This window comes from Electrona antarctica (assembly GCF_951216825.1).
Source record: "Electrona antarctica genome assembly, chromosome: 23".
Classification (NCBI taxonomy): Eukaryota; Metazoa; Chordata; class Actinopteri; order Myctophiformes; family Myctophidae; genus Electrona; species Electrona antarctica.
The window spans coordinates 35,390,075-35,415,074 of NC_136804.1; the positions used below are offsets into that span (position 1 = coordinate 35,390,075).

Consider the following 25,000-nt stretch of genomic DNA (forward strand, 5'->3'; position numbering starts at 1 on the left):
AGAGAGAGAGAGAGAGAGAGAGAGAGAGAGAGAGAGAGAGACACACACACACACACACACACACACACACACCTTGGATAAAGGTGCTATATAAATGCACCATTTACACACACAAGTGAGAGAGAAAGTGAGAGAGAGAGCTTGATGGGACTAACCCGAGACAGCACATGAACAGTGGCAGCAGTAACATGAGCAGAGAGCCAGCCAACCGGGAGACAGCGCTCCTCTGACACATGGCCTCATCCTAACCATCAACAGCCAATCACAAGGCAGGAAAGAAAAACGGAAGAGAAAGAGAAAGACAATCATGCAGCAACTAACTAACATCATTCCACACAGTTAGCATGTTGTTAGAGGTACAATGCAGTTAGACAGTATGATAACGGCGCAGTCAGTGTGTGTGTGTGTGTGTGTGTGTGTGTGTGTGTGTGCGCACATTATGTGCATGTGTGTATGTACGTAGGCCTGTCACAATTAGTACATAAACGCCTAGTCGCAATTATTTGAGATAATATTTGGCATAATTACGTTCATACATTTTCAAACATTTAAATTTTGTTTTTGTATATTTCAGTTATTTGTCATAATCTCCCATTTGCAAAACAAACAATGCAAGAAATTAATTTGTATGAAATGAATCGTCAATTTAAATGTTGTAATCGTGACAGCACTATATGTATACTGTACTGTGTGTGTGTGTGTGTGTGTGTGTGCGCGCGCACATGCGGCTGTGCACGCGAACATGTGTGCATGTGCATGTGCGTGTGTGTGTGTGTGTGTGTGTGTGTAGGAGTGAGCAAGACAGCAGCAATTCATCGGACTGAGAAACTCTTGACACGACAGAGAGAAAACAAACAAGGCATTCAAACACAGATTTCACACGCAGAGGATCCGCGCGGCTCATAAAACAGTTTGTTTACCCTAGTTATTAACTCAAAGAATGACCACTTGGGTTGCCTCTGCGTGGGAAATCTGTGCACATACGCTGTTCGCGTCAAAGAGGGGCAGCCATCTTGATTAAAGGCAGCATGGGTGGTTTGCAGAGAGAGACAAGCACATGCACCACATTAGTGAGTTAAAAGCACTGTGTGTAGGATTCTCTAATTAAATTGCCTGTCAGAAGAACGGAGATGGATTTGAGGCTCTGCTCGTTGTCAACTTGTCTTCTCTACAAAACGCAGACGGAAATCTATGGAGTGTAATGCAAAATCATGTCCCCTGCCTCTTTTCTCCCATTCAACATGAGGACTCTTAGAGGCACGCAATCTACCAGTCCAAGCTCTCCACGCCGCCGTGATGCGTTGAGAGCTTGTAGATCGGATATTTTAGAAATTATTTAGAAAATGTGGGCTCAAATGACTGACAGCGAGTCCCCAGTTCAGTTCAGGGACAGCCGGACCCTTGCATGTCGCTTCGCTACTCTCCGTCTGTATTGTCCGTCTCTTGTCAAATAAAGGCTTACAATAACTTTATTATTATTGGGAGAATATGCTTGTGGTATAGTGGTTAAAGCAACAATGGCCTCAATTGAAACGGAACAATTATGTCACTTGAAAAAGCCGAAACATAGTATCTTTTGTGATAATTTTTCACCTGAGGACATCAAAACGATATTTTTTGACATAAGCCGTCATTGGCAAAAAGTGACTTACCTGCTCATTGTTATCGAAACAGAATGATGGACCTTTCCGGTGGCGCGGATTATGAGCCAGTTCACACGGATCTGGACCAGTGGCTGAACGACTCCATTAAGGAAAGTGAAACAGGGATTCTTACCGAATCTGACTCCCTAAACGTATAGTAATCTAAGGCTTTATTCAGAAAATCCCATGTTGTCCCGTCAAAAATGATCGTAAGGACTGACTGTTACTCACTGTTACTTGCAATTGGAACAGTAAACATAAATTGTGTGTTCAGACATCAACATTATATGCATTGGCTGCTGTGGCATACATGGCACTCTATAGTGTATACGCATAGTTTCATTATATAGATATTCCACTGTGGCTCAAGAGGTAGAGCAGGTCGTCCAATGATCCATGGGTCGGCGGTTCGAATCCCGGCTCCTCCTGTCTACATGTCGAAGTGTCCTTGGGCAAGACACTGAACCCCAAATTGCTCCCGATGTGCTGGTTGGTACCTTGCATGGCTTCCGCCGCAATCGTACTGAATGGGTGAATGTAATGCACAATCTATGTAAAGCGCCTTGGATAAAGGCGCTATATAAATGCACCATTTACCATTTTAAAGCTGATGTATGATTCTTGAGGACTATGTTTATGCATTTGATAAATTACCATGTTTTGTTCTTGCTTACGGTAAATCGCTCTGGATTAAGACCGTCTACTCTATACTAAATGCCTAAATTGTAGATTGTGGACAACATAGTCATGAGTGATGCTTAAAGGGGAAAACCACCCATTTTCAACATTTTACTATGTCATTAATATACCTTAGAGCTGTTGTGTGGAAATAATAAAAAGGTCCCCCCATTCTGTGTTTCCTAGAACTGTAATTATGAAAAAAATCATTAACATGGTGAAACACATCTTGATGACATCATCAAGATGTGTTTCACCATGTTAATGATTTTGTTCAGACCTCTAGTTCTAGGAAACACAGAATGGGGGGACTTTTTTATTATTTCCACACAATAGCTCTAAGGTACATTAATGACATAGTAAAATGTTGAAAATTAGTGGAATGCCCCTTTAAGTTCCAGTCTCGCATCCTGGTGCGTTGTGAGCTTGTAGATCTGCTATTTATTTTACAAAGTATAAATCAGGCTTCAGTGTCAAGAGTATCCAGAGACATCTTCAGGAATCTGATTTGAATCACACTTAAAACCACTAAAGGAATGTGGTTCGAATCTGATTCTATGTGTTTCTTGCTGTTTAGAATTGATCAAAACAATCTGATTCCAAGTTGCCAGTGTGAACACAGCCTAAGAGTATCCTGGATATCCACTGGAATTTAGCCTCGATTACTCAATACCTTCCTGTTGTGGCTGCCATTTTTTGAAACATTGAAAGTTTCCATTAGGCCGTCCATAATTGACCACAGTCCTGTGTGTTTGAGAGAACATGATGGGTTTGTTTGTAAGCCTTTCAGAGGGAATTATCCAGACTTAGCATCTGCCACACAGACACAGACACACGCACAGAAACCTGGCCAGAAAGGATGGAATTCGAGGCCAAATTTTTTAAATCTCAATTTCCGCGGACAAAAACCCCACATGAAGCGGGGCTGAGGGTTTAGGAGGGGATGCAAATGAGAAGTAGGGGCGACTTGTAAGAATTAACCCATTTAGGCCTGACGTCGAAATAAAAAAAACGTTCGCTCTGAAAGAATATATATATTCAAAGATTTGTGCCGCATTTTTACGATTTTTCAAAAATAGCAGACCTACAAGTTCATAGCGCGCCACTCGGTGGCGCGCTATGAGCTTGTAGATCTGCTATTTTTCAATAGCTAAAGTATAACATGATGCTTAGTTAAAGGTATATTCAGTGATTTTACTTAATTCAAATATCAAAAAAACCTAGTTTCAGTTTTGGTGGCGGGTGGCAAAGCCTTCATCCAATCAGGATGAGAGGGGCCTTCCTCCAATCATGATCGAGTGGGGACGGGCCTTGGTGCACATGCACTGTAGAGCGTGTGCATGTGCACATTTTGTTACCGGACTGGGTGGTTTTCCAAATCACCCAAATCACTGAATGCTCCTTTAAAACACCAAAACGTGTGCCCGTCCAGAAAGGGTTAAAGATGATCACAGCAAAACAATCTCTGTCTCATGCATGGGAAAGAAATCCTGCTGGATGCGTTCAAACAAGAGGACCCCCCCCCCCCCTCAGCATTCAATAGTAAATATTTGGTAATAGCTCCATGCCATGATCAAAGGACAACTATGAAAATGATTATCTTGTCAAGAACAAGAAAGATCAAGGATATTGCATGCAACGCATCAGCACTACCAAAATGAGAAAAACCCTCCGAAAACATCTGTCTCGTAGATCAGGCCCTGCAAGAGCTTGTGCCCGTCGATCGTCGTGTAGTGTTTATGGTGCTGCCGGATTTAACCCATTTAGGCCTATAAGTTCGATTCTACTAATGTCTTCTAAAACATGACAGTTTTTTAGAAAAACCCCATGTTTCTATGTCAGTGGTTCTCAAACATTTTCATGTCAAGGACCCCAAAAATATATGTAATTGGCCACCAACCCCCTCCCAGAAGCAAAGATTTTAGTTAAAAACGTTCGCTCTGAAAGACTATATATTCAAAGATTTGCGTCACATTTTCACGATTTTTCAAAAATAGCAGACCTACAAGCTCATAGCGCGGCACTCAGTGGCGCGCTACGAGCTTGTAGATCTGCTATTTTTCAATAGCTAAAGTATGACATAATGCTATAAACACCAAGAGGGGTTCCCGCCCAAAATGGGTTAAAAGGATACATGGTTGTTCGTCTTGTATTAGCGGTTTGGCGTCGCAGGACAGGCAGGTGTGTTTCGCATCAGCGATGATAAACACCAGGTTGGTCTTGGGAAGCTTTTCGGCGTGGAACATCCTGGGGGGAAGAAGAGGACCAGAGATAAACGTCACACGCCGTTTGACCCGTTCTGCTTTCAAGGAATGACGGGCAGGTTGAGAGGTCACAGGATGGGGATTAGGAGACACACGGAAGCAGGAAACACCATGTCGACATGTTATTTTATCATCTCGTTCCAGGAAAACTACTAAAAGTTATTCTGCAAGAAAAAGAAGAAAAAAACTAAACAAAACAAACCAAAAATAAACAATATGAAATTCTGAAGTGGTGCCACGAACTGTGCAAGTCAGATGCCATTCATCACCTTCACCCTGGTGTCCCTGTTTTGGGAATGTTATTATAGGCAAAAATGGGGAATAATGTTGGCAAAATATTACATTACATTACATTACAGTCATTTAGCAGACGCTTTTATCCAAAGCGACTTACAATAAGTGTATTCAGCATAGGTAGGGAACAAAAACTACTAATCACCAGAAGTCTTTAGTGCATTTTCTGCAAAAACAAGCAACCAAGAGTATACCTAGCGCTAAGGTAAAAGTGCAATATATCAGCTACCTATTTCCTTAAACAGATGAGACAAAATAGCTAAATCAAATGAGCATGAGCTAAAACAATTAAGTGTATCGACTAAACAAGATCCAATAAACAATACAACAATAGAAAACAAGCGTTCGTACAACTAGTTAACAACAAGTAGGTCAGGCAGAGAGGAAGGGTAGTGTTTCCTGAAGAGGTGGGTTTTCAACCTGCGGCGAAATATGGGCAGTGACTCTGCTGTCCTAACATCAAATAGGAGATCTACAAGATCTCGTGTTGTGACGCGATGCATTGTGAGCTTAATAATTGTACAATGAAGAAGGGCAACGATTACCAACGTACTGTAGTGGTCCTCCAAAACAGGGGTTTTCAACTGATTATGAACCAGGGACCACCACCCTGACTGAGAATCAACCTGGGGACCACCACCCTGACTGAGAATCAACCTGGGGACCACCACCCTGACTGAGAATCAACCTGGGGACCACCACCGTGACTGAGAATTAACCTGGGGACCACCACCCTGACTGAGAATTAACCTGGGGACCACCACCCTGACTGAGAATCAACCTGGGGACCACCACCCTGACTGAGAATCAACCTGGGGACCACCACCCTGACTGAGAATCAACCTGGGGACCACCACCCTGACTGAGAATCAACCTGGGGACCACCACCCTGACTGAGAATTAACCTGGGGACCACCACCCTGACTGAGAATCAACCTGGGGACCACCACCCTGACTGAGAATCAACCTGGGGACCACTGTTGTGTTGGGAGGGGGGATATGGGCGTGGTGTGGGGGAAAGAAATTAACCTTCCATATTAAACTCATTGCTGTTCAGTGTAACTTACTCTATGAGTAAACAGACACTTGCGATTGATTATGGGCACATTTCCTTATAATGGTGACTCAACCTGGCAGTCAGACGGTTTCCCTTGAGATTCTAACTCACTTTTCTGTGGAAGTTCTTGACATCCGACTTCCCAGTAACTGACAACATCGACATCATTTGTCACCAGATCATTTACTGCATTGTTTCTCAACTTGTGGTCAATACAATAAATAAAAATACGAATCTTCACTTTCCTACATTACTAAATGCATGGTCAGGGACCACATGCAACACCTTCACGGACCACCAGTGGTCCACGGACCACCTGTTGAAAACCCATGCTCCAAAACACTGGAAAACACATTTTAAAGGTAATATAACATTATGAAAAACTTCTTTTGAAACCTTGAAAAATGTGTAATTTTCACTACAACAAATGAACAGGAACTTAAAAGTACACCATGTTGGTGCCATTGATCCAAGACGGAACATGATTGATGTGCACTTATGGAGATCTCCCTGTGTGAGTTCTGTCCACGGTTTGGTTTGGCGACTCCAACCTGCACCGCCAGCCGCCCTCCTGTCGTCCGGGGGTCTCTGCTGGAACCCACATGTCCCCCCACCCCGCCAGGTCCCCCTACCCCGCCAGGTCCACAAAATGCCTTTTCTCTGCCTTTTTATGGGGGTCGTTAAAAAGAAAACGTGTGCGCGGCTAATGTGCAGGAACGGTCGCGCAGCGTGCGGCCAGGCAGTCCATTAGACGACACGAGGGGGTCTTAAAACTGCACACGCGCCAGCGTATACACACACACACGCACACACACGCACACACACACACACACACACACACACGTGCGCGCGCAGGGACGATGGTCCGCGCTAGTAACTTGACGTCACGTTCATGGCATTTGAATTCTTACGGCCCCCCCCTCCCTGTGTCACCATGAGGGGACTTCATCTAAGTCCTACTTTGGCCTCCATTTTGAAGACGCTCTACGGAGTGGAATATTATTTTGCTTTCCCCCTTTTCTTCCAGGTTTAGTCTTTAATGCTGCGGTCCCTTGTTGTCACAGCCGAGCCCTTCTAGTTGGTTTGATAAGGGGGGGGGGCACGATGTTAAGGGGGGGGGCACGATGTTAAGGGGGGGACGAGCACGAGTCTCTTCCGTTCTATGTGATGTCACCGGCCGCTTCTATTCACCTTACAGTTTTTACGCTTCAACCGGGAGGACAAAACGCATGTGGACTAACAGTATTGATACTTTTACTTAAGTAAAACATTGGAGTACTTTTTTCCACCAGTGTCAATCAGGCTTTAATGCCTGACAGCGAGTCCCTGGTTCAATTCCCGGTAGGCCGGACTATTTGCTGCATGTCACTCCCATACTCTTGTATCTCTCTTCATCAAATCAAGGGTCAGAAAAGCACAAAAAATAAATAAGAAGAAATACATTTTGCTCTCGTTACCATGAGGACATACAACAGTGACCTGCAGCATACACACATTATTAAAATTACAAGTAGGCTCTGAAGTGTGTAAAAAGTGTAAAAAAAACCGTCTTTCACCTGGAGCAGTTTTGACATTCTAGCGTTCCCCCAAAGGATTTCTCAGAGTTTTCAAAGAAGTACTGCGTCTGCTCGGTGATGCAGCCCTCCTTCAGGATACCAGCTACGAAGTCATCATCCATGTCCGCTGAGGAGAAAAAATGGTAAATGGTGCATTTATATAGCGTCTTTATCCAAGGCGCTTTACAGAGATTGTGCATTACATTCACCCATTCACACACACATTCATACACCGATGGCAGCGGAAACCATGCAAGGCACAAACTAGCACATCGGGAGCAATTAGGGGTTCAGTGTCTTGCTCAAGGACTCTTCGACAGTAACTCTGGGGGAGCCCGGGTTCGAACTGGCAACCTCACGGTTACCATCCAGCCACTCTACCTACCCCCCCCCCCCCCCCCACACACCCACACACACACACACACACACACACACACACACACACACACACACACACACACACACACACACACACACACACACACACACACACACACACACACACACACACACACACACACACACACACACACACACACACACACACACACACACACACACACACACACACACACACACACTTTAACCACTGAAGCCGGACACAATACTACATGAAAATAGCCAAATAGTCTCTAAGCTCACAACTCGTTGTCTCACAATGCGTCGTTAGCTTGAAGACCGCCACAGCCATGCATAGACATCCCTCATGTTAAAATTGCCTCATGTAAACTCTTTGAGTACATTTAGCCGCAGCATCCCAAAAATCTGTAGTTTTCATCACCACCGCACACAGCGCGGCTGTCGGCTGTGGCATACCAAATGTTCTGGCAGTTTCTCAATATACGGTAGGCCGCGCAATTTGTAATCGCCTAAAACAAGAAAAACTTTAGATTTTCTTCATTTCACTGTAGCCTACTGTGGTCCCCGTCGGTGCTGACCAGCCCACGGTTTCTGTGCAGACAACCACATGTCTCCCCTGATAAACATTGCTAGGACAGTTTGGACAAGTTTTTTTTATTTCGTTTTTTCAGTTTGGTGTTTGATCGAGCTTGTAGATAGTTTCACTATATTTGAAATAGTTCTTAAACAAGTTAATTTATAGTGGTTAATTTATAATGTCGTTTTCCTTAGAAATGTAGTGGAGTCAACAGGCTGCTGGGAATCACACCCAGGACTGTGCTGTGGTGGCCGTTCCACGCCACCCATGCAGACAGTGTTGCCAGATATTGCGACAAAAACAAGCAACCAGGTCTATGAAAACAAGACCCGACTGGGTCAAAACTTTCAACCTATTATACGTTGGCTTTTTGAGAATGCAAAATGTGGAATACTTAAATAACACAAATCTGTTAGGGGCGAACCTGGAACTAAATACGCAGTTTGTGAACCACTGAAATATTGCATACAAGTGAGATTGAACTCTTAATGACGATAACTAGACAAAGATTGTACCCCCCGCCCCCCCACCAAAAAAAGGATACCAAAATAAACAAAAAATAAAAAATATTTAGAAAAATATATATATACAAAAAACAAAAAGGCAAGCTCAATCCCTTTCAGGGTCTTGTTACAGTAAGCCGAAAACAGCATGTATTAGCATTGCATTTCCATAATGAGGCCTCCTAAAGCCCCTCCATACATTACATCACTGTCTTGGCTCTCAGTGTTCTTTCAAAACACTTCAGAAAGCCTTCAGAAACCTTCCAGTAGTCACTCGTCTTCCTCTCCAAAACGGAGGGATCACAAGGGCTTTGTCTGAAGCTCTCCAACGGAACACCATCCAAGTTGACATTTTTACTGAGACTCATGAACTTAACCACTTGCGTTCACTTAATCCATTTAGACCCGAGAAATGATTCTATAAATGTCTTCTAAATCCTGACAGTTTTCTTGAAACCCCTATGTTTCTATGTCAGTCGTTCTCAAACATTTTCATGTCAAGGACCCCCAAAAATATATGTAATTGGCCGCCGACCCCCATCTGAAAATATGTTGTTCCAGGGACCGCTCCACAGAAGCAAAGATTTGAGTTAAAAACATTCGCTCTGAAAGAATATATATTCAAAGATTGGTGCCACATTTTCACGATTTTTCAAAAATAGCAGATCTACAAGATCTACAAGCTATGAGCTTGTAGATCTGCTATTTTTTCAACAGCTAAAGCATAACATAATGCTTAAAACACCAAAAGGGGTTCCCGCACAAAATGGGTTAATGTGAAAATGGCGTGCGCTGTGAGTGTGTTTATTGGCTATTGTGAAAGGCAATTACATCCAATCGGAAAAGAACATGAAACATCGGAATGATAAATGTGTTTTGAAGAAAATGATAAATGGTGGAAAATCTAAAATGAGCTTGAATGGCATTTTTTTTGTTTTTGTTTTTTTTAATTGTACAATGGTACCGTTCAAAGGTTATAGGACAAAAAGTAGGGGGCTGGTATAGCGCCACCATTATTCAGATTTTTTAAAAAGTGTCTTCCTTGGCCTATATTGCTGGCAGAATGCACAAGGAATTTGGCACAAGGTTGTGCCAAAGGCTTGGCGAGATTACAAGTGGACAGACAGAAGAACAGGGCAAAAACAGAATCTCCGCCCCCGCCCTTCGACCCGGGGATAATAAAGAGGAGCTCACCTGCAGCATCGAGGACGCTTGGGAACGTGATGCTGACCAGCAGCTGCTGCATTATTGACCTGTGAACCAAACCAAAAAGGGGATTTATTCCAAGTCAAAGGAGCAGCAGGCCATAAATCACAGCAGTCTGCAAGTACTAATACGGGGTCAGAACTACACTCACGACAGATTTCATCTGCGGTTTGTCGTGGAGACAGATTTGGTAATTAAAAAACCTTTGGTTGTACACCAAATGTTTTAGTGTGCGCTTTGAATTAACCGGGGCCCCCATTGTTAACACTTTAATTGCCCAGGGTTTATTTAATCCATTACATTATAGCGCCCATTCGATTTATAAACACGGACCACTTTTACAGACGGACCGGATGCTGTTGTGAATGTGTGTGTAGCAGCTAACAATAGCCACGCCACTTTAAAGGCGATCGACAACAACGGGAGGTAAGAATAAATCTATCGCGACTAGCAACCGGACAGCGGAGGGCCGTCTAACACAGGATGTTTTTTTTTTATAATTAGACGGGATGATTTAGATCACGAGTTATTAACGTTTTAAGATCTTCGTTGTCGTCGGCTAAACAGGGGAGGGAGATTTTCGATTACGTCTCACTCTTGCGCAACAGCGAGGATACAGGCGCTCCTAAGGCTGTGGAGCGATGCGATCCATTTTCATATCAATAAACTTCGTCTTTTGGATCAAACTTCGTCTTGGGCGCTGGGTGTTACTAATAGAAAAGGACAAAGAACTTCGTCCTGGGCGATGGGGGTGTTAACAAACAACAACCAAACATCCCATAGGCACTGACTGGCAGCCTTTGACATCCAGGACAGACCGAGGGGGAGCGTAGCGAAGGAGAAGATCATGTGGGATCCTTACCGTCCTGGGAGCCACGCTGCCATTAAATACTACAGACAATGCTCTGCGCTGGTTCTAATCTTAGAACAAAGTGCTGCATGCTCATTATTCACCATGCTGATAGATGCTAGTTATACTATATGCAGATGTATGTTGGTCACTTGTTCACATAATGTCATGTTATTTAGATAGACATTATACGCTTTGCCTGACCACAAATGCCAAGAATTTAGTTATTCACATCCGTGGCTCTCAAAGAGGGGTCTGTACTGGAGAACCCCAGGGATCCTTGAGGGGTTCCAGGGCAAAATGAGGAACACTTTAATGTCACCATTATCTCGTGTGAGGTTAACTCTATTGAGAGAATGCATAAGGATGGCAGTTCAGATCATAGCTGTCTCTCTTTCCTGTTAACACATTTTGTGCCCAAAACGTCTGTGGACGTCCTGGGTATTACCGCACGTGCATAGCCCAAGACGTCTGTGGACGTCTTTGGAAAAAAATAAAAAAATAAAAATTCTTTTTTTTCCATTAAAACAAAATCAGAAAAATCAAAACACTTTTTTTTTTTTTTTTTTTTTTAACACGTGGTGCCAAAGTTTGTGTTTTTGCCATTGAGAATGCATTTGGCGTTTAAATTAAATAACTCAGAAACTATAAAACATTTCAAAGTAAAAAGTTCCAGCATGTGTCTCCACAGTCAGCTGAATTATAAAAAATGTGAATGGATTTTCTAGGTGAAAGTGATTTTGCGTGGGCACTCAATGTGTTTAACTTACATCCCCACCGATAGTATAGACTGGGTTGTCAAATGATATGCTAATTATCTAGTTAACTAGCTTGTCATCTAATCCAGGGGTTCTCAACCCGTGGGTCGCGACCCCTCGGGGGGGGGTCGCCAAATTATTTTGGGGGGGGTCCCCAAATTATATTAAAAAAAAAGAAAAAAAAACTTTTGCAACTAAATGGCTGGAAAATGAAAATGAAGAGTTTACATAGTACATGCATACACCTTCCATAATGATTATATATCTGGTTTCAGTATTTATTTATGGTGTATTGTATATTAATAAGGTTATTGTAGCAGTCAATTTATATTGGGGGTCGGGAGGGGGCGGGGCGGGGGTCCCGAGACATTGCCAAAGCATTTCCCGGGGGTCCCCGGCCAAAAACGCTGAGAACCTCTGATCTAATCTAACAATGAAAATAATCTCTGTGCCAAGGGGGTTCTCAGTAAAACAAATACAAGAATACAAGAACCGCCCCACCGAGCGGTCGGCGGAATAAAATGAGGGCGAGTGTGTTTTAAGGCGAGCTTCGACTACCCCGAGGGGAGTCAATCGAGACCGACTGTTGACTCACGTCAATAACCAAAAGAGGGCGCTGTTTTCCCCTTGCAGAGGGTATCCAGATTTCCCCAAGGGGTACCCATGGCATAACCTGACTCCGCCAGATGGGGCAGCAGAGAGGTGGGATCAAGGCAGCACTGTGTATGCCTTGATCCCGCCTCTAGCTGCCGCTGATTGGCCAGGCCGTTTTGTGGCCGGAGCATCAAGTCTGCCGCCAGACCTGACTCCGCCAAGTCTGGCGGAGTCAGGTTACCCATGGCACCGAATCTTTCCAAATAGGGGTCTGTGGTCAAATATGCTTCATTTGGGGGGGGGGGGTCTTGACATGAAAATGTTTGAGAAACCACTGATCTGATTTAGATAGCCTGTTGTTTGGACAGATGGCAGGTGTGATGTTTACCTGGTAACCTAGTCTCTGTGAAGCACGTCATTTGGTTCCTTTGGACTCTATTTACGTAACCGTTTACCCCGTCGTTTGTTGACTAGGGTTCGTGACATTAACCCATTCTGGGCAGGAATCCCTTTTGGTGTTAGCTATTGAAAAATAGCAGATCTACAAGCTCATAGCACGCCACCGAGTGGCGCGCTACGAGCTTGTAGGTCTGCTATTTTTGAAAAATCGTGAAAACATTTATTTCAGAAAACTGGAGGATTTTTTTAAATTTCGAGGTCAGGCCTAAATGGGTTAAAGGTCCTTGCAGGCTACTGTGTTTCGTTTTGTCTTTCAGAAAAAGGGGCAAAAAAAACCGCAGCATTCTACAAGGACCTTTACTCTGATCTTACACTGGTTCTGGATAAGGGCGTCTACTAAATGCCTAAAGTCCTCCGGGGCAGACCGACTGCGCAGACCCCCATCAGTTTGCCTCTTATAACGGTTTCACGCCCTGTTGAGCTCCCTTCAAAGTTCTTTTCAACTTTCCCTCGCGGTACTTGTCCGCTATCAGCTTTGGGCTGCATTCGCAAACAACCCGACTCTGAGGACACGGTGCCCCAGGGGGCGACGGGGGGGCTAAAGTGTTAATTGTGTATCAAACGTATCCAGATTGTATAGAAGTAACCAATTTAGACCTGAGGACGATTCTACAAATGTCTTCTAAATCATGACAGTTTTCAGAAAAAGCCATGTTTCTACAGTCGTTCTCAAACATTTTCATGTCAATGACCCACAAAAAGTATATGTAATTGTCCCCCAACCCCCATCTCAAAATATGTTGTTCCAGGGACCACCCAGAAGCAAAGATTTTAGTTCAAAACGTTCGCTCTGAAAGAATATACTAAATTTATGCCAAATTTTCACGATTTAAAAGAAATAGCAGATCTACAAGCTCGTAGCGTGGCACTCGGCGCCGCGCTATGAGCTTGTAGATGTGCTATTTTTCAATAGCTAAAACATAACATAATGGGTTAACCATACGAACCCTAGCAAGCCTGCATGTTATTCTGGGGCTAAACGTTCAGCCAAATAAAATAGCAGATCTACAAGCTATAGAGCTCGTTCATGTTGTCTTGAACAGGGAACCCAGTTACAGACAATGACTCACCATGCGGCCGCTGTGGCCCACCAGCCGACGCTCAGGAGATCCGCTATGGTGGGCTGGAGGACAAACAAACAGGATTGGGGGGGGAAAACATTCATGTCAAGAGAAGGCCGAATCACATTCAGGAGAGAAAGCACTTGAAAACGGATGCCACAAAATAAAATAGAGACCAAACTTCTTCCACAATACATATTGTACACAAGCTTGCAAAGACTTCAGGTCAGGTTGTAACATCCTGCTTATGTTGGCAGCTGTCAGCACACTGCAGTCCTCCTGCCAAACTCACTGAGTGACACACCTTCCAACACCCCCCCTCTGTCTGTCTGTCTGTCTGTCTGTCTGTCTGTCTGTCTGTCTGTCTGTCTGTCTGTCTGTCCCTCCCTCTCCCCCCTCTCAGTCTCTCTCTATCCGTCTCTCAGAGGAAATTAGCCTACATTGCTCTACAACAGATGCTAGTGTACGCAAACAAAACGACCAGGATAAAAGAGAGAGAGAGAGAGAGAGAGAGAGAGAGAGAGAGAGAGAGAGAGAGAGAGAGAGAGAGCGAGAGAGAGAGAGAGAATCAGTTTGAATAAAAGTCCCAGCATGTTGTTTTGATTATGGTTAGCATGCGAGGGCCTCGTTTTGGGTGAACTGGGGCCGAGTCCTTTAGCTCTGCGTGACGGCACGTTGACTCACCCGAGAGTGTCAACCAACCGCGTTATCGAGCAAATCACTGGCTATCGTCAATGTCTTTGATCAGAGCCTATATCGCTCGTTTTGCCGGCGGTGGAGCCTTTCATCTCACCTCGGTCTTCGGAGAAGAACTATTCCCAACTCTGGGGAAAAAACACCAGGAAAACGTGCGTCGTTCTCACCTGCGAACGCTCTCTCTCTGCACTGACACAAATGAGCGAGGCCTCCTGTTCAGACCATGTAAACATCATCTACTGTTGCGTCTAACGCTGTCGGACTTTGCCAACGAGTTCCCCTGGAAGCCCTTATTCTCAGAACCCAAATTAACGCGTGCAGCCGCAAGTACATTGAGCGTGCGTTGAGCGTGCGTTCAAACAGTGAAATCATTAGTGTATTGTTTAACTCTGAGCGCCATAAGGGTCCATTTGGTTCTATTTGAACACTGGCAGGAGTTAAATGGAGACTTTTTGTAGTAATAGTGCCTCCGTATGTCATGAAGTGAGAGAGCCTCACTACTGTTACTGTCAGCTTACTCTAACGCTTTCACCATCCCAGCTACTTCCCCTCTCATCTGTCCTATCATGATTTACAGCTCCCTGGTGTGTGTGTGTGTGTGTGTGTGTGTGTGTGTGTGTGTGTGTGTGTGTGTGTGTGTGCGTGCATGTGAGTGAGTCAGAAACTAAGAGCAAGGCAGAGAGAGAACAACAGAGGTGGTCTGCGACTCTTCTAGTGTGTGTAAACTATAATGTCATGATGTTCTTATGTGAACATGCAGAACTGTGTGTGTGTGTGTGTGTGTGTGTGTGTGTGTGCGTGCGCGTGCGTGCGTGCGTGTTGTAATCAGTTGTTCCCAATTATGTATTTATTTCCTTGAAGCCCCCTTCTTACAATTGCCTAAAGCTGAGATCTCTCCCACCACACACACACTCGCACATAATCATAGCCTATAATGACATGCCCAAAATAGGGGATGCCAGGTTGAAAAGGTCCCAACCAGGGACCCAGGAACATTTCGTCCTTAGCACGAAACATTTTCAGATGGCGGCGGGGGGGGGGGGGGGGGGGGGGGGGGGGGTCCGCGGCTACTCTTTCAATTTGGCACCTTGGCACAAAACCGTTGGAGAACTACTGGTTTATATAGAGGCCATTCGTAGGCGTGGCCTCGGTTCTTAGTGGGTTCAAATGTGACAAGATTTGACTGAGAGCCTGCCATCGCGCAACCTCCCAAAATGAGTTAATAGCACAGGCAGACTCTTCACATACTAGAGCATGTCTGAAATAAATGTCAGAGCTGAAATCGACATATATGAAATATGAAATAAATGCTTACTATTGCTTACTATTACACCTAGCTACATAGCTAGGTGTAATGTTAGAGACCACAGAAGTAAACCTTTCAAGCCTGTTTTCTCAACTCTCAACTGTTTTCTGCAAGACATCACTCTATAAGCCATATCTCTAAAACTGGTGGGTCAAATTGAACAACCAATGTCAATTTGAAGCTATGATTTCCTGCTTTCATATGAAATGGGGAAAAAAACGAAAATAAAAAAATAAAATCCAATGGCAGTCCCTCAGTCAAATTTAGTCACAAATGTTGGACTATACCTCCAAACATACAAGGCCTCACACCCCACCCACCCACCGGGCTGCAACTGCATAACACTGATGTAACTCACCACGTAGACTGATCTCAGGCCTGCCGTGGCCTGACTAACACTGATGTAACTCACCACGTAGATCTCAGGCCTGCCGCCGCCTTGCTCTCCCTGACTAACACTGATGTAACTCACCACGTAGACAGATCTCAGGCCTGCCGCAGCCTTGCTCTCCCTGACGGGGTCACACAGTGACTGGTAGTCGAAGGTCTTCTTGGAGGTGAACAGACTCATGTTCACCAGGTTGTGCATCAGGATGGGGTCCATCACGCCGAAGAACCGACCTATCTGGAGTTTGCAAGACAAACAAACACAAACAAAGTTATTAATACAACAATACAACATCAGAGCCAGGGGGGATTAGATTACTAACAGAAAACATTAAAGAGTGAACACAAAGCAGTTCTCCGCAGCTTTCTTATTTAGAAGTGCTGAAGGCATTTGCTGAAGGCACGCTGCGTCGCTGCCCAAGTGACGTCACTCATGCGACTCCTCCATGTCTCTCGCTGTCACTCAAGTGACTACTGGCCAATCACCGGGACTTATGTTACGCACGCGGAAGCTTGACAAGCTTCCGCTCATTGAAGGCAAATGCTTTGCAAGGAATGACGGGAAAATTGTGCCTTCAATGGTGACACGCGCCTCAGAGCCGGAAAGGGCGTCTACGTATATATTTCTATGCACACACACACAGACCTACGTTAATGTGGATTACACTCTTCTTTGTGCAACTGCAATCACACACTCATTTTAATACTTTCTCGTCTCATCTGTGTGCCTAAAAGCACACATGTAGGGTTGGGTTTGGCTTGGAGGGGAACTGTGGGAATCCATCCATCCATCCCTCTGCTTTTGATATCCCCTCCCCCCTCTGACCATTCATGTTTATGGTGGTGGGGACATGTTTTATACCTGCTTTTGGTCAGGCTGAATTCATTTCATTTTGGGAAATGTAGACGGTCTGATATGTTTGATAACATTATAATTGGGGATGTCCTGATCACGTTATTTTTTTTGCTCCTGATCCGATTCCGATCATTTTGGCACGCACGCACGCACGCACGCACGCGCACGCACACACGTACGCACTAAACCACCTGTGAGAGCCCAATGAAAGCACTTTGTAGTGCAGTTGATTTCGGTGACAAAGGCCTGATTGTTCTGTGGGCTGTGAGACCCTTAGAAAACACACATTGTTAATGTAATTGACTGAGGATTTCCTCAATATTTCTATTTTATGGAGTGGTTAAAAACTCCCGACGCTTTCATCTTAAATCAGTTCGGTCTCCGCAAGCCGCACGCACACGTTGAGCACGTGTCCACAAGGCATGCACTCTTTCTCACAAACACGCGCACACACACACACACACACACACACACACACACACACACACACACACACACACACACACACACACACACACACACACACACACACACACACACACACACACACACACACACACACACACACACACACACACACACACACACACACACACACACACACACACGCGTGCATGCACGCTTACGTATACAATGCATGAACACCCGCACACTCAGTAAATCAGACACACAAAGCTCAGATGATGGACTGCAGCATAATCTGATTAACACAGTTCACAACACTGCCATAAATCTAACTCCTGGGAAGTGGTTTGTCTAGACATCTTAGAGGTGTGACATGAGTGTGAGCGTGTGTGTGTGTGTGTGTGTGTGTGTGTGTGTGTGTGTGTGTGTGTGTGTGTGTGTGTGTGTGAGTGACAGTGCCTCAGCTATCGTGGTTGTGCTTCTTGTACTGTATGTATACGCCCACAAGGGAATGATATGTAAGTTACAACTGTTCTCTCTCTCTCTGTGTGCCTCTGTTTACATGATGTACATAATTTGACTGAGAGACTGCCATCGCGAGGAGAAAAACCTTTTTTTTTTTTTTTTTTTTCCAAAATGAGTTAATAGCACAGGCAGAATCTTCACATACTAGAGCATGTCTGAAATAAGTGTCAGAGCTGAAATCGACATGTAAATATGAAATAAATGCTTAAAGATGTAGCTAGGTGTAATGTTAGAGACCACAAGCCTGTTTTCTCAACTTGCTGTTTTCTGCTAGACATTACTCTATAAGCCATATCTCCAAAACTGGTGGGCCAAACTGAATAACCAATATGTCAATTTGAAGCTATGATTCCCTGCTTTCATATGACATGAAAAAACGAAAATTCAAACAAATCCAATGGCAGTCCCTCAGTCAAATTTAGTCTTTTACAGTACAGTTGTACATGTATGTATAAGTAAGTACCCATACTGTAAAGGAGTTGAGCAAACAAAGACAATCCTTTTCTACTTCCACACTTAACCCATTTAGACCTATCATCGATTCTACAAATATCTTCTACATTTTAACAGTTTTCTGAAAAAACTATGTTTCTATGTCAGTGGTTCTCAACTTATTTCATGTCAAGGACCCCCAGTATTATATGTATATATTTGCCGGAAGCAAAGATTTGAGTTAAAAACGTTCACTGTGAAAGAATATATTCAAAGATTTGCGCCACATTTTCACGATTTTTTTCGTGAAAATGTTTTTCGCTTGTAGATCTGCTATTCTTCAATAGCTAAAGCATAACATAATGCTTAAAACACGAAAAGGGGTTCCCGCCCAAAATGGGTTAACAACCACCTCCCCCCCCCCCCCCCCCTCCAGTACAGTAATCCCCCCCCCTCCCCCCTCCCGATTACGACGTCCAAAAGAAATAAAAATCTTCCCATCCACACGGCACGGGGAGCCCGTCTCTCCTTTCCCCCGTTGCAATAACACAAATAATGAATTAACATTCACAGCCCCGCTGGCTGTCTGCAGGCTCCCTGCGGGGCGGCGCGGCCCGAACACACAGACCCAGAAACCAGAGACAACCTGAGATAGACGGAGAGGTGGACGGTACCGCACGTACGGGCACATTTACTCAAGAACCTAACTTAACCCATTTAGGCCTGACGTCGAAATTAAAAAAATGTCTTCTAAATTCTGACAGTTTTCTGAAATACCTCATGTTTCTGTATCAGTGGTTCTCAATATTTCATGTCAAGGACCCCAAATATGATATGTAATTGGCCGCCGACCCCCATCTGAAAATATGTTATTCCAGGAACCCCTCAGAAGCGTTGAGTTGAGTTAAAAACGTTCGCTCTGAAAGAATATACATTAAAAAAATAGCAGACATATACAAGCTCATAGCACGGCACCAAGTGTGAGCTTGTAGATCTGCTATTTTTCAATAGCTAAAGTATAACATAATGCTTAAAACACAAAAAGGGGTTTCTGCCCAAAATGGGTTAACCACAATCTTGAGGTACTATTATTTTACTGGAGTATTTCCTATTCTTTGTTAATTATAATACTCCTACATCTCAATAGCTAAATATTGTACTTTTGACTCCCTTACAATTATTGCCAATCATTTTGTCAAGTAAAATATCGAATGCAGGACTTTATTTGTTAACGGAGCATTTCCACGAAAGACAGCAAGAGACAGAGAAGGAACAGAGAGAGAGAGAGAGAGAGAGGGGGAGATGGAGACAGAAGTGTGTGTGTGTGTGTGTGTGTGTGTGTGTGTGTGTGTGTGTGTGTGTGTGTGTGTGTGTGTGTGTGTGTATGGGGGGATTGCTCCTGTAGGTAATATGATTGAGAGCACACAGCCTTCTCCAAACAAGACCTCAGGTCTCTGGGTTTTAGTGCCCCTGCCAAACTTCAGAGGGGGACTGATTTATCCAGCGCACACCCAGCCCTGATTAGGAAGGAGCGCGGAGCCCCGCATGAAAAAACATTTACTCAGGCTACAGCGGGGGCCCACGCACCGCCGCTCGCATTTTAGGACGGGAGGAACGAGCAAAAGGGAGAGGCGCGTGTGTGCGCGCGAGCCTTCGTTCTTGCCGCGTGTGCGAATGGGACAGGCACGCGCGTACGTGTCCTTTAGGGGTAGTAAAACATGGGTCAAATAGGGTTCGAGGGTCTTCAGAGTTGTTTATTTGTTGTTTGTGGGTCGCTGCGGGGCTAAGCTGAGTTGAAGACAGGTTGGTCTGTTTGTTGTGGGCAGCGTGCAGCGCTGCTCCTGTGACGCGTCCAATAGTTCCTGGAACAGATTGGTTTTCAACACACTCTGGATCGAGTTTTATTATTTGGCTTTAAGGCAGCTTTAAGGCAGCTAATCAATTTAATCAATTATAAAAAAAAGAAAATTGTACAATTCATGGAAAATAATCGATTTTTAATGAAATAATCAATTTGGGGAAAAGCAAGCCCATAATGTGTCATGATGCGATGCATAGTGAGCTTGTAGGCTAGATTCACTACTTGTTGTAGAACAAAAATCACACGTGTGTGAACTGAGCGGTGGAGGCTGTGTGTGTGCTGCAGTGACCAATGGGTCAGTGTGTGTGTGTGTGTGTGTGTGTGTGTGTGTGTGTGTGTGTGTGTGTGTGTGTGTGCGCGCATGCTCAACAGCGTGTGACCCAAATGCGACCCCAATCATCTGCAGGGGTCAATAGGTCGTACTCTAAACAGACATAGGGACACACGGTGTGCACCGCTCAAAAATACTGTACAGTGGTCACACATACAGTAGGCTCTAATTAGTATTCATTATTTCTATGCTTGAATACTTGAGTACTGCTGTACATTCTTTAATACAATATTCTCTTGATTTTGCGTGACTTTTGACTAAAGATACCGATACAGTATCGGGGAAAGTATCGGATCGGCCTTTATTTGTCATATCGGGTCATATCGATATCGGTGAATATGCCAGTCAAACCACCGATCTGACACAGGGGTAAGGGGTTAACACTATGGCAGGTAAATACAATGTTGGGACATGTGGAATTTGCTTTGGAGTTGCCCAAACTGCAAGTGCACATTTGAGTGAGGAATCTGCTATAAACACAACACGATATATATATATATATATAGCTAGATAGCTATAAACACAACATGAGATCACGACACTGGTATCGGTATCGCCTAACACAGAAATTGAGGTATCTGGATCGGATCGGAAGCGAAAAAAGTGTATCGGGACATCCCTACTTTTGGCCATCGTTCACCGTCCTGTGTCTGTCTGTCAGAAATGTGAGAACGCACCTGATCGACGTAGGTGTCTCGATTGGACATCACCAGGAAGCCACCGTCGTCCAGAAGGACACAGTCGACATGCTGAAAGCACAAGAGAACATGGAGTCAAACATCTCTAGATACTGCAGCTTCTGTCTTCAAGCTTTGTCGCACGTTTTTACACCACTTTAAAGTAGTTATAAGTAATAATATATCAAAATCTTAATGACATTTTTTTGATTATTTGATTCATTTGCCAGCAATAGTTTAACTTTAAACGCTCCCAAAACATTTTTTTGCCACAGCCACAGTCTGTCTTCAAAGATGTGGAACGATGCATGAATTTGACTGTCCACCTCCTGATTCGTTGGCTGATTTTCTGTGGTGATCAAAAGTCAAAAACGACTTCTTTGTAATAAGAAACTTTACTGAGTTGAACGTAATGCAAAATGACAAACTGGCCACTGCCATTGATTCACATCATAGACTGACTGCTGGAGAAACTCTGGCTCTTGCAGATGCTGTTGACAGACAGTGCCCTTTCTCTGTCTGACCTCCATGCAGAACTTACCACAGGACATCTTACCCAGCATGTCTTACCAATAGAGCGTCGCAGTCCCGCCCCCTACCCTGGACCAGGAAATGAATCCCAATGCATTTTTCCCATAGACATTTCTTAAAGTATTTATTTAAAGACGGTTACGCCGCGGACAAAGCCAACTCGAGTCGTGACAACTCATGACAACACAAACAATATTTTGGACCAAACAAATAATTACAAAGAAGAAAAACAACAAAAAAAGTGTTGTAACCTGCCGTTTTTTTCTTCTTTCTAATTATTTTTTCGGCCCCAAAAATTGTGTTTGTTGTCATGATTTGTCACGACTCGAGTTGGCTTTGTCCGCGGCGTAAACGTCTTTAAATAAATACTTTCTGAAATGTCTATGAGGAAAATTAACGGAGAATCATTTCCTGGTCCAGGGTAGGAGGCGGGACTGCGACGCTCTATAGTGTGTGTCACTGATAACCACTCCCTTGCTGATGCCATCAAGTCTACTAAGTCAGTGACAGAGAAAAGGCTCTGCATTGAAATAAGTGGTATGCAGAAGATGAATTCCACGTATGTGTATATATACATGCAACATATTTTAAATCTTAACCCATTAAGATCTGAGGTAGTGATACCCTCACAAAAAAAACATGCTGGCCAGGGGGATGCAGTGTATACTGCATAAAAAGAGGGCCTTTCTGTGTGGAGTTTGCATGTTCTCCCCGTGTCCCCTAGGGTAGGTACCCTCACATGTTCTCCCCGTGTCCCCTAGGGTAGGTACCCTCACATGTTCTCCCCGTGTCCCCTAGGGTAGGTACCCTCACAAAAAACATGCAGTAATCCTGGTCTCTAAACTGCCTCCCCCTGGCCAGCCGTGGCGCCTGATGGAGGGGAAAGGAACTGGTTGGAATAAGGTGTTCCTTCCACGCGCTACGTCCAACCAGGGAAACTCCCCCCTGTCAGGTGTAAAGGAGCAACTTGGACACTCAGGCATGAAGGAAGCATGAGTTCAAGTCTGTTGCTCTCCCCATGTCCCCCATATATGGGGACTAGGTTGGCGGAGGGTGTGTAGAGCCCAGGATCACATTAGATATTTGACACAGGGGTGAAAAATGGGTTACAAAATCGTGGGATAAAATTTTTAAAAAAGAGAAAGAATAAAATCTGCACTCTCAGTCGTAGTAAGTGTCTTTGAATTTGGCCTGCACGCCGAAACGTGTTTGTCTGGTTTGACTGCTGCTGTGGATCTTCTAGGCCTACATTATTTAAAAAAATACTTTTAAGGTCCCTGCACACAGAGCGCGTCTTTCGGATTTTTAGCGGCGTTTCTCCATCGGTTTTCCAAAAAACGTGTCCAGTGTGCAACCACCTTTAGTCTTAGACTGAGAGTGCAGATTTGATTCTCTTTCTATATGTTCTCTTTGAATCTGCACCCAGCACACGCCTGAACCCTTAGAGACTGTCTGAGTTGAGCGTGCCTTTTCCCCTGAAGTGAACTCTATACTGCATCCCCCTGGCCAGCCTGATGGAGGGGAAAGGAACTGGTGTTGTTATTCCAACCAGCTCATGAGCTCAGTTCAGGGCTCTCACCCGGTTGTCAGTATAGGGAGAGTATACAGTAGCACCCAGGATTACAGTTTAGACAATTATTGGCACAGGGGGAAAAATGGGCTACAAAAAGCCGCCTGCCCATTCCAGAATCAAGCCATTCTTACCTCGTCGTTCCTCACACAGCCACAGATCTCATCATTGCACTGCAAACACAAGACACGCATGGGGTTAAAGGTCACAGTGGCCACGGCTGGTTACAGAGGATTCTAACGGGTCAATCCAGCAACGGACCACAACGTCCAGAAGCATCTTCCATTAAAACCCTAATGGTTTAAAGCTTATGTCATACAAAGCAATGTTTTAACCCATTTAGGCCTGATGTTGAAATTTAAAGAATGTCTTCTACATCCTGACAGTTTTCTGAAAAACCCATGTTTCTATGTCAGTGGTTCTCAAACATATTCATGTTAAGGACCCCAAATATATATATGACATTGGCCGCCGACCCCCTCATCTGAAAATATGTTGTTCCAGGGACCCTCCCAGTAGCAAAGATTTGAGTTAAAAACTCGCTCTGTAATAATATATATTGAAAGATTTCAGGCACATTTTCACGATTTTTCAAAAATAGCAGACCTACAAGTTTGTAGATCTGCTATTTTTCAATAGCTAAAGTATAACATGTTGCTTAAATGCTTAAATGCATATACATACATATTGTACCAATTGTTTAGGAAACTATAGTGTTTCACAAATCACAGATTGAGAACAAAAAAGATTTCAGTTGTGACGGTTCCTTTTTCCCCTCCTCGTGGCTATACGGCTGAATGTTCTCGGATAAGAGACACCATGCCATTGGACGAGAAGGACAAGAGATAAGAGATGCCATGCCATTGGAAGAAACGGTCTGGCGATGGCGATGTACTCACGTTGGTCTTGGTGGTGGTGTTGATGAACCTGGCCATCCAGGCTGCGATGTCCAGCTTCACTCCGACCACTAGGAGATCAAACGGAGGAGCATTCTACATCATGTTGGACCTCAGCCTTAACTTTGACCTCTGAACCCCGACAAGAAAGACTTGGCAGAGGATCACAGGAGGCCCACGGTGCGTGGCGTGTGTGTGTGTGTGTGTGTGTGTGTGTGTGTGTGTGTGTGTCTGTGTGTGTGTGTGCGCGAGCATGTGTGTGACAGAGAGAGACAAATAGGGAGGGGCGTGTGACTATAGGTGCCACAGTGTCTGTAAGTACATGTGTGTATGTGTTGTTTACTGTATATGTAGGTGTGTGTGTGTGTGTGTGTGTGTGTGTGTGTGTGCGTGTGTGTGTGTGTGTGTGTGTTGACTAAATAGAAACTAAACCATGATGACTTAAACTATTACTACTGACAATTTCGTCAACAAATAAAAACTAGACAGAAATATTAGGGAGGGACTAGTGCACGGAGCACGAAGCAGACCCGGGTTCGAGGTGTGTTCGGGCGTGTGTGTGTGTGTGGTAAATGGTAAATGGTGCATTTATATAGCGCCTTTATCCAAGGCGCTTTACATAGATTGTGCATTACATTCACCCATTCATACACCGATTGCGGCGGAA

The 25,000-nt window shown here is 44.3% G+C and overlaps 1 protein-coding gene across 1 annotated transcript in view; it reads right to left on the bottom strand.

Moving 5' to 3' along the window:
* Window positions 1-25,000, bottom strand: part of LOC306916765 (voltage-dependent calcium channel subunit alpha-2/delta-1-like) — a 142,040-nt gene that overhangs the window by 2,290 nt on the left and 114,750 nt on the right. Inside the window, exons 21-29 of the mRNA XM_079494779.1 lie at window positions 24,337-24,404; window positions 23,572-23,610; window positions 21,337-21,408; window positions 16,335-16,487; window positions 13,870-13,922; window positions 10,127-10,185; window positions 7,493-7,619; window positions 4,456-4,568; window positions 1,653-1,735 (exon numbers count right to left, since the gene is read on the bottom strand). Coding sequence (XP_079350905.1) covers window positions 1,653-1,735; window positions 4,456-4,568; window positions 7,493-7,619; window positions 10,127-10,185; window positions 13,870-13,922; window positions 16,335-16,487; window positions 21,337-21,408; window positions 23,572-23,610; window positions 24,337-24,404 — 767 coding nt within the window. The remainder of the gene's footprint in view (window positions 1-1,652; window positions 1,736-4,455; window positions 4,569-7,492; window positions 7,620-10,126; window positions 10,186-13,869; window positions 13,923-16,334; window positions 16,488-21,336; window positions 21,409-23,571; window positions 23,611-24,336; window positions 24,405-25,000) is intronic.